This window comes from Gymnogyps californianus, chromosome 3 (genome assembly GCF_018139145.2).
Source record: "Gymnogyps californianus isolate 813 chromosome 3, ASM1813914v2, whole genome shotgun sequence".
Taxonomy (NCBI): domain Eukaryota; kingdom Metazoa; phylum Chordata; class Aves; order Accipitriformes; family Cathartidae; genus Gymnogyps; species Gymnogyps californianus.
Window position 1 is genome coordinate 2,020,020 of NC_059473.1, and position 12,784 is coordinate 2,032,803.

A 12,784-nucleotide genomic window follows, 5' to 3' on the forward strand; every position below is an offset into this window, starting at 1 on the left:
GAAACAGAAATGAGACCTGACACATACAGTCAGCCCACATGATTTTTACAAGCTGCTTAAGCTTCCAAAGTTGTTGAATACTGCTTTACATGTAGTCTAAATTATATAAAAACATCACATACTATTTTCTTGAAATTAGATGTGTTATATATTGGGGTTTGGGTTTGGTTTTTTTTGTGCAGAGGGTGGCGTTGATTCCTACAGTGAAGAATCAGATTCAGATTTATCTGATGTGCCAGAGTTAGATTCTGACATTGAGCAGGAAGCTCAAATCAACTATGATCGCCAGGTGAGTAAAAATTAACACACGGTGCCAATTACCTGACAATTTATCGTGACTATTCAGTAAAGATAAGCAAAAGAAGTTTGCAGCTAATTCATCAGACTACTCTAGGAGGATTGTTTTGACAGTATTCAGCTGATTATGCAACCAATGTACATAAAAACAGAGTTTACTTTAGCTGGAGATGAGAATTTAAAAGGGTTTGGAGAAAAAGCATTGGTGTATATACCATTGTATGTTAGAATAAAGAATATATCTTAAAAAGCACAAATTTAAACATGAGAGCTTATTGCTATTCCCATTCTCATGATAGGTGTTAGAGAAGACTTTTCAGTCCTATCGAATTTAGTATCCCAATTTGTAGAATATAGCTCACGGAGCTTTTGTATGAATTCTGCATATTCAAAGCAGAATACTCTTAATGAGTATGAAGCCTATATAATACATTTATTTATGACAAATTCTTTTTTATTGCCCAGGACAACAATATCCAAAAATTAAAATTGCCCTAATTTATGGAAACCAAGTAAAATTGGTCTCTAATAATCACTGAATTTTTTTTTTTCTATTTTCAGTACAACTATGTTCTGAGATAAATTAAGATAGATTGCTTCCATGCAAGAAGACAACAAATCAAATAAGTATTCTTTACTGCATTGATTTTTTTTCGGGAATGGTAGTATGCCATTCCACTCTTTAACCTAATCTTTCACTGTTGATTTATGCTTTGTCACTATGGGCTTGCCTGGTGATCAGGACTGTTGCCTGAACTTGGTTACAGTCACCAAATCTGCCGTGCTCATGTCACTGGGGCACTGTGGGACTGCAGCCCTCTCTGTGAGGGCACTCTCTTGGCTGGCCTTGTTATCATGCTCAGCTCTTGGTTCCTCTTCTTTTACAAAGCAGTTTTACCTTGCCGCTCCCTGATGTGAGGTTTCACCCAACCTGCATCATAACAATTTGCACCCACACTACTATATTAGAAAACATTATTCAAGTCACAAAGTTACTTGAAGTTTAGAAAATGCCATAATAATGCATGGGTTATGATTACACATTTCTGCAGGACTTCTACTTCATTTGGTGTATGGGATATTTAGTTCTTGCCTGATAAGAAACTATTCAATCCTTTTTCATTCATCAGGCCATTCCATGGCCGCCTTTATTGCACATTGCTCGAACATGTCTCTGAAGACAGAATTCTTTTCCTTGTGGTTCTTTCCATTCCATTCATGATACTGCGTGCTTCGCAAACACTGATCTTTATAACAGTCTCTAATGTGGAAGGGTGCGGAAAGGAAACATTAACATCAAATTCTGCTATATGTCTTCTGACTTTCGCTTCTATTTAAAAATACCTGGGACCTGATTTTCAGGAGCTGTTGTCATTGTGAATAGAATATTGTCACCTTGTCCTGTTACCCTTATCAGTTGCAATGGTGAAAGGTCAGAACTTCCTCAGACCAGAACTGGGATCTTGTACTAAGTGTGAAAAATACACAATAAGCTTGGTTCAGGTTGGTTTGAGTGATTTAATGACTGACACAGAGCTGCTTTCTAGAATGTGGAAGGATCACCTCTAATGTTCCATGCTTTAGCCAAGGACTATCCTTTGTCTTTTCACCTCACTTTCTAGGTTCTGCAATAAATTACATAGGTCCTTCTGACGACAGCTTATTTTACCTCTTTATTACAGAGATCGATTGTGTTTGCCAAATGAAACAGAGGTTTTGTCAAATTTTCTCCCTCCCCTCTCTTTTACTCCAAGTCTTACTGGAGTGCTTGTCCCATCCTCCTCCTCCTCTCCTCCTCCTTCTCCTGATTTTCCATCTGTATTCAAATCGAACAGCATCCTTCTCCATGCTGTCTATGTGTCAAAAAGGACGTCTGGGTTTAAAAACTAAAAGTGAAAAAATAGTTGTAGGCAGTTAAACAGCAATATTCCAGGCAGATTAGTGCATGAAAAAGCTAGAAGCAACTTAAAATAGTATCTTATACAGGAAGTGTGAGACAACCCCAAGCATAAGCTGCACTTTACATTTTGTTAAAGGAAATAATTTACAAAAGCACATGGAAACAAAAACATTAATCTTATTTTGAGAATTGAGTTTGGGTTTGGGTTTTGTTTGTTTTTTTTTAATGTTACAGATGAAGCAGTATAGAGGATTCTAGATTTTGAGATGCATTAGAAAATGATGATCCTATATTCTGTTTCCTTGGTAGCATTCACCAAGGACCAAGAGTAAATGGATGAGAACACTCAGGATAAAGTACAATACATAGGAGTGACAGACACAATATGTTAAGGCTCTGTTTGCCTACCATTTCAAAAGCTCAGCTCGTTATACAAACACCTTTCTGGTAAAAATCCAGTACTCCATCTTTGCAGTCAGGTAGATTTCTGTGGAATGGCAATTTCATTGTTCTTTCACAAAATCCAAGAAATGTAGGCACAGAAAACAAACAATAAAGCTATATTTCAGCATTATAATGGATTTTGTTTGGTGCCACAGCTTTGAAGATGCTTCAAATGTCTTTAGCAGCTCCACAGAGTTTCAGCATTTCTGAAAGATTTAAATGTATAGTATTTTGTATCTTTAGTTTCTTTATAGAGCTGTAATTCTACCTTGGGATTCTGGACACATTGGCAAATCACTTAAGTGCTGTTGGTTACTGTGTATTTCATCATAATCCCTAGATAGAACTAATTCATTATGTTCAGCTTTGAGTATGTACACTGAAGCACATATGAAGTTGAAAGACGCTTAAAGAGTTCCAGTCAATATTTAAATTCCTTTTCGCTAAGTGACACTGGAACCTTCTAGAAAAAAAATACACTCTGCTGCTGCTACTCCAGTCTAATGTTCTGGGTCACTCATGTCAGGGGACTTCATTGGCTGGAAAACTATTATTATCTGAAGTTCTGTAGGGAGCAATAGTGACTTACGCTGTTGTAACTACTGAACATCACATTAACATATATTAAATTTAATACTTAAAAGAAAGTCACTTTCATTCTTATATACGAATATTTAGAAAACTGGAGATGTGCAATTAACTTTAACAATTATTCTTTAGGTTTACAAAGAAGACCTACCTCAGCTGAAACAGCAAAGTAAAGAGAAAAACCATTCTGTGCCCTTCCTTAAAAGAGAGAGAGCGCCTGAGGACAGTTTAAAGTTGCAGTTTATACATGGGTAGAGTAATATTAGATAATGCTTGTTTCTTCTGATTGTTAAAACATCCTAGCAATGTTAATCAATTCACGTCAGAGCATTTAGCAAAGCATTTTTCAGCACTTACCCACAACTGATTTGTTTGTCATTATTACTGTGGGTAATTTTTGGAATATCAGACACAGATTTTCTTTTTTCAGTTGTATTTGTTAAGGAACAAGAGAAGGTTATAATACTGTAGCCATATAATAAATAATACATCAGCGTTGCGTTTTATAAAATTACATTTTAAACTAGCTGTTCACTACACCTTATGTTTCCTGGAGCAAAGATTCTCTGTTGATTGTGATAGCTGTGATTTGTAAAAATCCCTGATAGATTTCTGCTTGGATCCAGTTCCCTGTAAAACTTATCTGGACACAATTCTGTGTGAACTATATGTTCTTTTTGTTAAATCAGTACTAATTTAGGCATTAGGTGCAACGTAACCATGAGGAGATTCATGAATGCCCACTCTTGGTGGGAATAGTCTCTCTCTGCCTGTGTGCTGTGATATTTTTGAGCTAAAGTTGATGCCGCAGCTGTACTCTTTTCAAGTTAATACACAAATTATTTGCACAATTTGTTACACAAATTAACAGAATAGTTTTGAAACAGACTATAACTTGTTTTGTATTTACTTCAGTTATAGAGGCTACGACTGTCGAAACAACTTGTTCTACACACAAACCGGAGAAGTAGTGTATCATATTGCTGCTGTAGCTGTTGTATATAATAGGCAACAACACACTCAAAGGCTGTATCTTGGTCACGATGATGACATCCTCAGCCTAAGCATTCACCCAGTGAAAGACTATGTTGCTACTGGACAGGTGAGTATTTAGAAGTGATGATGTTAGCAAAACATAGAAATAAATTCCCTTTACAGCCTATAATTAGGAAAAATGTGGTTCTCTCTGTCCTTCAGTATAGCGTTTCCTCCTAAATATGGGTAAGCTGTGTATCGTTTCCTATATCCCTGCCAAACTTCTGGGGAGTACTGGACTGGAAGCTATTTGAGGTGATTATTAAATCAAAAACTGCCAATCTTATGCTGTGGCCTTGCAAAAAATCTTATATTCACTTTGAACCTCTGCTTTCATCTGTAAAACATAGAAGCTGTATTTTGTCTACATCCTAGGAGGTTTCGGGGTTTCATTAGTCAGTCTCAGCATTTTTGTACTGCAGTAGCATTCGAAAGCCTTACTCAGATAAAGGCTATTTTATGTTGGGCACTCTACTGATATCTGATACTGAATATGATATATTCAGTATATTCATATATATTCATATATCATAATGAATTATGTCATTAATATGATACTGAATACTGATGTTTTAGAGACTGTCTACTGATATTTCTCTAAAAGAGAAAATAGATCTTGAAAAAGATAAAATAGGGCAAGTGGAACAGTAGTTACCTCCGCAGTGTTTTGAAGACATGATAATTGATTATCATTGTCATTAATTACTGATATTGGTGTGCTTTGAAATTCTATGAGCAGATATTCTGATTGACCCTCTCATTTAGGTTGGAAGAGATGCTGCTATCCATGTTTGGGACACACAGACACTGAAATGCTTATCATTGCTCAAAGGCCAGCATCAAAGAGGAGTGTGTGCACTGGATTTTTCAGGTAAGCCACAACCTACATTTATCCAAATGATTAAAAAGCAATCCTTCTGATGAAATCTTAATTTGAATAGCTAGCCAATTTTATAACCAATACAAATTTTACATAAAAGTCTGCTGACAGTTTTGATAAAAATAGTGTGTGTAGTAAAGTCAGTCATGGGCCTTTTGTTAATCGATCAATAATGGATTTTTGTGATGGCTAATACATAATACCAAGTGTACAGCTAGGACTCTGGTAGCTATCTACATGGTGGTATAATAATTTAAAAACAGGCACAATGGTGACTTGAAGTGTATAAGTGAGATGGAAATGTGATCTGTAGCCTCACATACAGATACAGTTCTTCAAATTTGCTGACAATTCCCACGTTTTTCAGTGAGTTTACAGAAGAAGTAAATAGGACAAACAGTTGTCTGCTGTTTCTCCTACTTGTCTTTCTGAGATGGATGACTTAAGTTGTCTCAGTTCTCAAAAAGTAATTCCTGTATTTAGCATTGAAAAACATCATCCATATGGTGGTGACTTACATACTTTTGCATCTTTATAAAAGTGCTTACAAATTCCTTCTCCCTTTTTCTATTAAAAAAAAAAGGAGATTACTTTAGCTGAACTATCCTTTTCTTAATCTGATTTTTTTTTCAATTAAAGGTAATTTATTTCATATTCTCCTCTCTAGAAATGTGGTAAGAATTCATTAGGACATAGATCACATTTATGAGACAGGACTATATGAAAGAAGTTTTACTTCCACAAAGATAAGTCTGTAGAACTGAGTCATACTCCATTATCAGAAGAGGAGCCTTGGTGTTCATCCAAAAGCTGGAATTCAAATGTGAAATTGCTGATCCACTGTGGCTTGTAACCTAGCTCTGAAAGTAGATATGGCACCAGAAAAAGGGAAAATGGATAAGGATGATCTAATTGACATAGTGTGCATAGATGTTAAAAAACTTATCATTAAGATCCCTAGCCAAACAAACATTCATATATTTAGAAAATACTTTGTGGTTTACATTTTTAGCAAAAATTAGATTCCTGTACAGATAGTAGTACTCCATGTGTTAGAATCCATGTACCTTTATAAAAGCATAAAGAATAAGCTGGCCACATATTCTGTGGACCTAAATCTGTACAAAAATATTAAAGCTCTCTTTAAAAGTAGCAACCACTGGCATCATTACAGCATTGCTTTAGGACCTGATCCTGAGAATGCACATACTGCATTCCTAACTGGGTTTAGTTAAGATTGTTGGCATAGAGAGGAGCAGATAGTTGTGCAAATATTCACCTCACTACGGGATCAGAGTGCTACTTTGGTCTACTTTGTAGGGAGTTTTCATTGTGTTAATAATAGATATTTCTAAACCAGGTTCAGGTCACACTACTTGAAGCTTAAAGAAACCTAAAACTCCAAAGATACCATTTTTGGCTGTACTTGATTTGGCGGCTGACTCTATACTACCAGTTCTCTCTACCCTTACTTACTTTCTAAAGCATCTGCTATTGGCCATTACTGAAAACAGTGTAAAGGCCTGGATCGCTCTTGTAGGACCATTCTGATGGCGTTATGGTTCGAAGATTATAATTGCATTAATGCAATGTTTGGTTGTGCCCTCTGGTGGCTAATTTAACATCTGTAATTTTGGATATTAATTGGAGTGTATAGCCCATATTAGTGCATAAAACCTCCTGTTTCAAGTGAATAAAGTTTAAATCGTATTCTTACCAACAAAATTTTGTCAACCGTGTTCCATTTACATGATTGAGTTACCCATAAAAATAATTATTGTCATCAAAATATACAAATATACCTCTTTCTTAAATAATACATATTACATAGTGCATATTAACCTTTTGTATCAGCTATCTGCATAGCATTTTATCTCACTAAAACTATTATAGAATGGTTCTTACTGTCTCCTTTGCTTTTCTTTCCTTTTTCATTAACTTTTTGTGTCTCCTTGTTTGTGTCTTTATTTTCTTTCTTTCTTTTTTTTTTTTTAATAAACTCAGTTTTGGTTTCCTGTCCTGTTTTTCAACTTCATTCCTTCCTGCCTACTTACACTCCTTCCATCTAGGCCTGTTTCATTCAGCTGTGAACTCTTTTCCTCTTTCTGTAATTCCCCTTCTAGACTTGCTTCTCGTAGAACTCAGTTGCTAAATACTGTGAGCCCAGTCTAGCTGTGAGGACCTATTCAGCCTTATAAACTTTGAAGTAGTTCTAATGGAGTAATTTATACCAGCGGCACTCTTTCTATTCTTGAAGTCAAATATGCTTAAGCATAGAGTCCTTAACATCTGTTAACTGCTACAAGAAGTAACATTCTCACATCATTGCTGTCATTCACTCTTTTGGCCGCCTCACCAGTTCTTTACTTCCTCCACTTTTAACTTTCCTTTAGTTAAAAAAAAATTCAGGTAATCCGCTCCTGCTACAACCTATAAAGTTCAATTCTCTTATCATATCATATACTTCAGCAATTATGGTTTAGTTTTTAAAAATTTTCAAAATTTCGTGACAGTAGTTTGTCTCGAGAAGTTTGTTAACAATGGTCTTGTTTATTGTTATTTCATACACGTAGCAAGGATGCCTAGGTACTGTTGAATTATGTGTGATATTCTGTTCTTGCTTTTCTTACTCTCATTATCAGTAGTGCTGTGTCTTTCCTGCAGTAGAAGAGATGATAGCCAGCAGTTAATTTTAGCCTTATAATTTTCTATCATATTTATAGTTTCATTACATTGCCTATTAACTTTTAACCACCCATTTCATTATACACTAATAATTCCTGTCACTATTGCAATGAAAAAAAAAGAAGCATCATCATCTGATCAGAAATATTTCAAATAAAATGTAACGTGATTTTGGAGTACTTGGACTTTATGAAATTGACTTTCATCGTCTTGTTTTATCCTACCTACCTTCCTTGTACTTACACACAGGAATGTTTTGTGTCTGCCTTTGGGAAAGATCAATGGTTTGATAAGGAATACAAATTAAAAAAAAAACCCTAAATTAGGTCAGACATACAAACGTAATAGCAGATGGTAAAGTCAAAAGAATGCCTTTTCTAGAAAAGAATAGCCTGTCTTGTAATCATCCAGTTAAAAATTAAGCAGAAAAATCTTGTTGTTACCTATAACGCAATCTGTTCTGTCTCTCACAAGGGTGAGGCCATATTTAAAGTTAGTTAAGAAGAGGAAGGCTAGGTCATGGATTAGGAGAGTGCTCTGTGAAATCTATGGATTCCAGTCTGATGTGTCATCACCCAGTAGGTGTTCAATCTGGTGCTAAGTATTGCAATGTGGATCATCCTTGTGGATAAAACTTGCAGCAGGTATAGACTTCAGTCATCTTAAGAGGTTGGGCAGGTTGACTGTCTTTCTCAGTTCGTCTAATTCTGTAGGCAGTCTGCTTTAGGAACTGAAGGCCATTAGTGAATCTGAACCCTAATCTCAAAGTATTAGTTCCTTTTTTTGCTTCATTTATAATACATCATTTGAAATTCAGGTTACAATGTATTTGTTGTGTTCATTGCCTGTTATATTTTCAGCTAAAGCCTTAGCACCGTTAACATTAAGTATTGCTTCTGTGCAGCTGATGGAAAATGTTTGGCATCTGTTGGGCTAGATGATAATCATGCCATTGTGTTTTGGGATTGGAAAAAAGGAGAAAAGCTAGCGACAACCAGGTAAGAATACATCTCTCTATACATGTGCCCTGTGATTACATTTTTCTGAATAATATCATCCACAGGTATTACTTTGTTTATAGGAAAAAACAGAACAGCTCTCTGAAAGAATGGTGTTTCAGAGCAATTATATCCAGATTAAAAAGCTTGGGATCTACAGCTTAGTGTTTGGAAATCCCGTGAACTATTTCTGTCAAGAGTTCCCTAGCCTTTCTGTTAGAATAGCTACGTTGATATTGTAGCTCATTTAGTGATTGTCAAGTTAATATTTTCTCCCAATTTTATTTCCTGATTCATGGCAGAAGTCATCAGAGATGTCATATTTTCCTTTATGCATTAGATGATATGCTGGGTTCCATCAATGCACATACACAGATCACTTTTCTAAAAAGAAAAAAGCGTTCCCTCTAATATAAATAGATTTTTTTCAAGGTCTACTGATCTTACCTTCCTTCTGAGTCAGCTTTTTCTGAGATGTTTGCTCTTTGCAATTACTAACAGAAAGCTTAGCTAATAACCCTGTAGTGAAGAAGCTTTTGCAAATGCTTGAAGGGACCAATGTTGGGAAGAGGATTGGATTATGGTTTACTTGTTTGCTTTTTTCCTTCTAAAATACTGAATTGCAGCATTTTCTTTATACTAAACTTGTTGTACATGTTGGAAGAATCAAACTGTTTGAGAACCTGGTTTCTGTCCAGCAAATCAAACGTACCTCTGAGGTCAAGATACTAGAATTGTGTAGAATTCATGTAAGCATGGACTTATATACCAGAAAGGCAAGGAGTTCATTTTGTACGCTGTCTGCAACCGTGTAACATCTAGCACTGGTCAGTAGAAATTACCAGTATAACTGCAAAAAAGTGCCTGTGAAAGATAATTTACTTTTATGTAAGCATTACACTATTATCACAATTATGTGGTGACATGTTCCAGAAGAAATAATAAGATTTTCTCCTGGCAGCCCTATCTGTTAGTAGTATACCATTACTGAATAAATAAACATTTTGATTCGTGTGTGTGTGTCCCATAATCTATATTAGCTATATAATTTTGTCTCAGACATCCAGTTTACTAGGTAGGGAGATTTTAAATCCTATTTAAAATTTGTGATGTAGGGCTTGCTTAGCAACAGTGTTTGTGTTGTCAAACGTGACATTTTCATTTGCTTTCCAATCCTAGTTTTACTGTCTCCAGACAGATTGTGCTTCAGACTCACAGTGAAGAAATACCCTTTATATTCCCATAGAGACCTTCTAAGCTTTTAAAAACAGGATAACGATGGGCTGTATGGCTACCTGTCTCTTGTTGCTCACAGGAGAGATACAAGATTAAGTACTCAGGTTCTTTTCAGTGTGTAATACTGTATGTGCCCAATGTATCTACTATTATTGCTAATCTATTATTTTGAAAATATGCAGGATCCTCACAGAAAGCATAAAAAATAGTTTATCTTCTAAAAAGTTCCAATTTAAATTATTGTTTCTATTTTAGCACTGCCTAAAGGCAAGTCCCCCATTCTGGTAAGCACAGTAGGACACACAGAGAGAGAAAAAAACCAAGACAGGAGAGTGTACATCTAAATTTTAGCCATGACCCTCACGTGGCCTTAGCAGACAAGAAGAATAGAAGGACATCTCCTTACAATCATATAGACCCACAAGAAGAATTCATCTAAAGGACTAAACCGGAAAAATGAAGTGTACATTCACTATGTACAAACGTTCATTATGTTTATTCTGTAGTTATTTTTTTTATTTATTTTTTGTGAACGTTCTTTTTGCTTAATCTTCTTGAGGTGATTAATTTCAGCATGACTTCTCAGTTTTCTTTTCTTGTCACAATGTTCAGAATATACTCTATTTGTTTTAATTGCTCACTAGATAAATTATACAGCTTGTTTCTCTATCTTGGCTCTGTAATCTTCTGTCTAGTTTCATTAAAATCCTTATTGGGTAAGCGTACACGGGTAGAATCAAAATGTATCTGAGCTTCTTTCACTAGCTTCTCATGCCTCATATGCTGATGCAGTGCTGGTCCTATTTGATCCTAGTGTTTTGTATTAGTGGACTGCAATCCCTAAGGGAGCTGAGGAAGGCATTGTCAAATTTGTTTACAATCTAAATCAGTGAACATCATGCTCTTCTCCTTTCTTCATTCTGTAAGAGCAAATGTCCTGTGCCATTCCCTCAGAACACAAGGACACAAAAACTACACAGGCTTGTATACATGTTTTGGTCTGACCGTTGTAGGAAGTTGGGGTGGAAACGCAGGCCATACAGTCCAGCACTATTCATCCTATCACACAGGCAGACATACTCTTGTCATTTTACAGGGGACACCCGCACTGGGATGCAATTAGCTTGATTTTGGACTCAGGGCAGTGCATTCTGGCTGTGTGATAGATGCTTCCAGAAGCAGCAGTATAACTGGCCTGAACTGAAAGGCTAGGCATCATTGTAGTAAAGTAGAGGAACAGCAGAAAGAGGAATTGCAAGAAGATGTACTTCATATGTCAAAAGTGTAAAGCACTGTTTTTTGTCTAGACTGATTTACCAAAAGAAAATGAGGAAACCAAGAGGTTTATCAGAACCATGTGATTTTTCAGATCTACTAAACCTGTCAGATGAAAGTGACATTATCATAGTACAAAACCTGAAAATTCATATTGAAAAGCTACTGATTTTTGCTTTTGGTGTTTTATAAAACACTGAAATAGAAATAATTACTACTTTGCATCTGGGAATATTTTTTGCAATGGTGAAACTTAGAAACTCCCATAAATACCTACTCCAAAAAGAATAATTACCTGAGAACTAAATTTGAAGGTTTATATGCTGCTGAATGAACTGTTTCCTAAATTGTAATTTTATAATTTGTTATTTTATTTTTCCTCTTCAAGCACAGTAGGTTAAAGATTTCCTCATTTTTCTTGACAGAGGATTTTAAATATTTATTGAGTTCTTATCCATTTAAATATTTATGTTGCCCTTTATACCTTCTCTTAATTGCATTGACCTTTGTTGCCTGCTTCTTCAGTATGACTTAACTGAAATTCAGTGAGAGACAATTTTTATTCACCACGTTTCTGTAGTCTAATTCCTATACAGTGTATGCTCAAATACGTTCTGCCAACTCTGTGGGTCAGACTTCCAAGGTTAAACTCTTGCAGATTAGAAATACGGCGCTCCACTTTTTGTTAGATGGGGTAATGGTGGTAGAGATAATGTAGATATAGCCTCTGTGACTCATACGCCAATCTTCATAGTGTTATAGATCCATACTGTTGTGTTTGCACCAAGAGCATGACGGTCATGGTGATTAGATTCTCATTGTTGAAGACTACATTTGGTTAGTCCAATACGATGAAATGCCATTTAGTTGGAAATGTTAAGTCATCCCTTACCATGTTTTTTAATTTTTATTTTTATTGCAGGGGCCATAAAGATAAAATATTTGTAGTGAAGTGTAATCCACATCATGTAGACAAACTAGTCACAGTTGGGATAAAGCATATCAAATTTTGGCAGCAAACAGGTACTGTATTGAATATTTTATATTTCATTTATTTGAGAATGTATATATTTTTCATACAAGAACATCATGTTCTCAGTTTAAGAATTTGTTTTATTTGTAAAGCAGTTTTCTAGTTACCAAAATACTAAAGGGGTGAAAACCTACCTCTGAATCAGCAAATGTCACGATGTTCCTTTCTCTTTGGAAGTCATTTCCAGCTATTTGTTTTTTAACTCAAGTCATGCTATTAAGGATTTCTCCTGAACAAGCATCCTTGGCTCTCAGAAAACATGCAGTCCTGTAATTCACTTAGGCAGATTATGACCCTTGTTGTGAAAATGCCAGCTGGTGGCTAAGAATCTTAGGTGCCTCTAGCATACTGCTGAAAACGGTAGTGTTTGCACTTCAAGTACTGACGTAACACTTCAGCGATCCTTCAGTTTC

General features: G+C 35.6%; 1 protein-coding gene across 2 annotated transcripts in view; it reads left to right on the forward strand.

Annotated features, from left to right (window-relative positions):
* The window catches only part of EML6 (EMAP like 6), a 117,544-nt gene that overhangs the window by 65,223 nt on the left and 39,537 nt on the right, over nt 1–12,784 (forward strand). For both annotated transcript variants that reach the window (XM_050893842.1, XM_050893843.1), the window contains exons 12-17: nt 183–289; nt 3,362–3,480; nt 4,145–4,331; nt 5,030–5,135; nt 8,734–8,827; nt 12,261–12,361. In XM_050893842.1, coding sequence (XP_050749799.1) covers nt 183–289; nt 3,362–3,480; nt 4,145–4,331; nt 5,030–5,135; nt 8,734–8,827; nt 12,261–12,361 — 714 coding nt within the window. The remainder of the gene's footprint in view (nt 1–182; nt 290–3,361; nt 3,481–4,144; nt 4,332–5,029; nt 5,136–8,733; nt 8,828–12,260; nt 12,362–12,784) is intronic.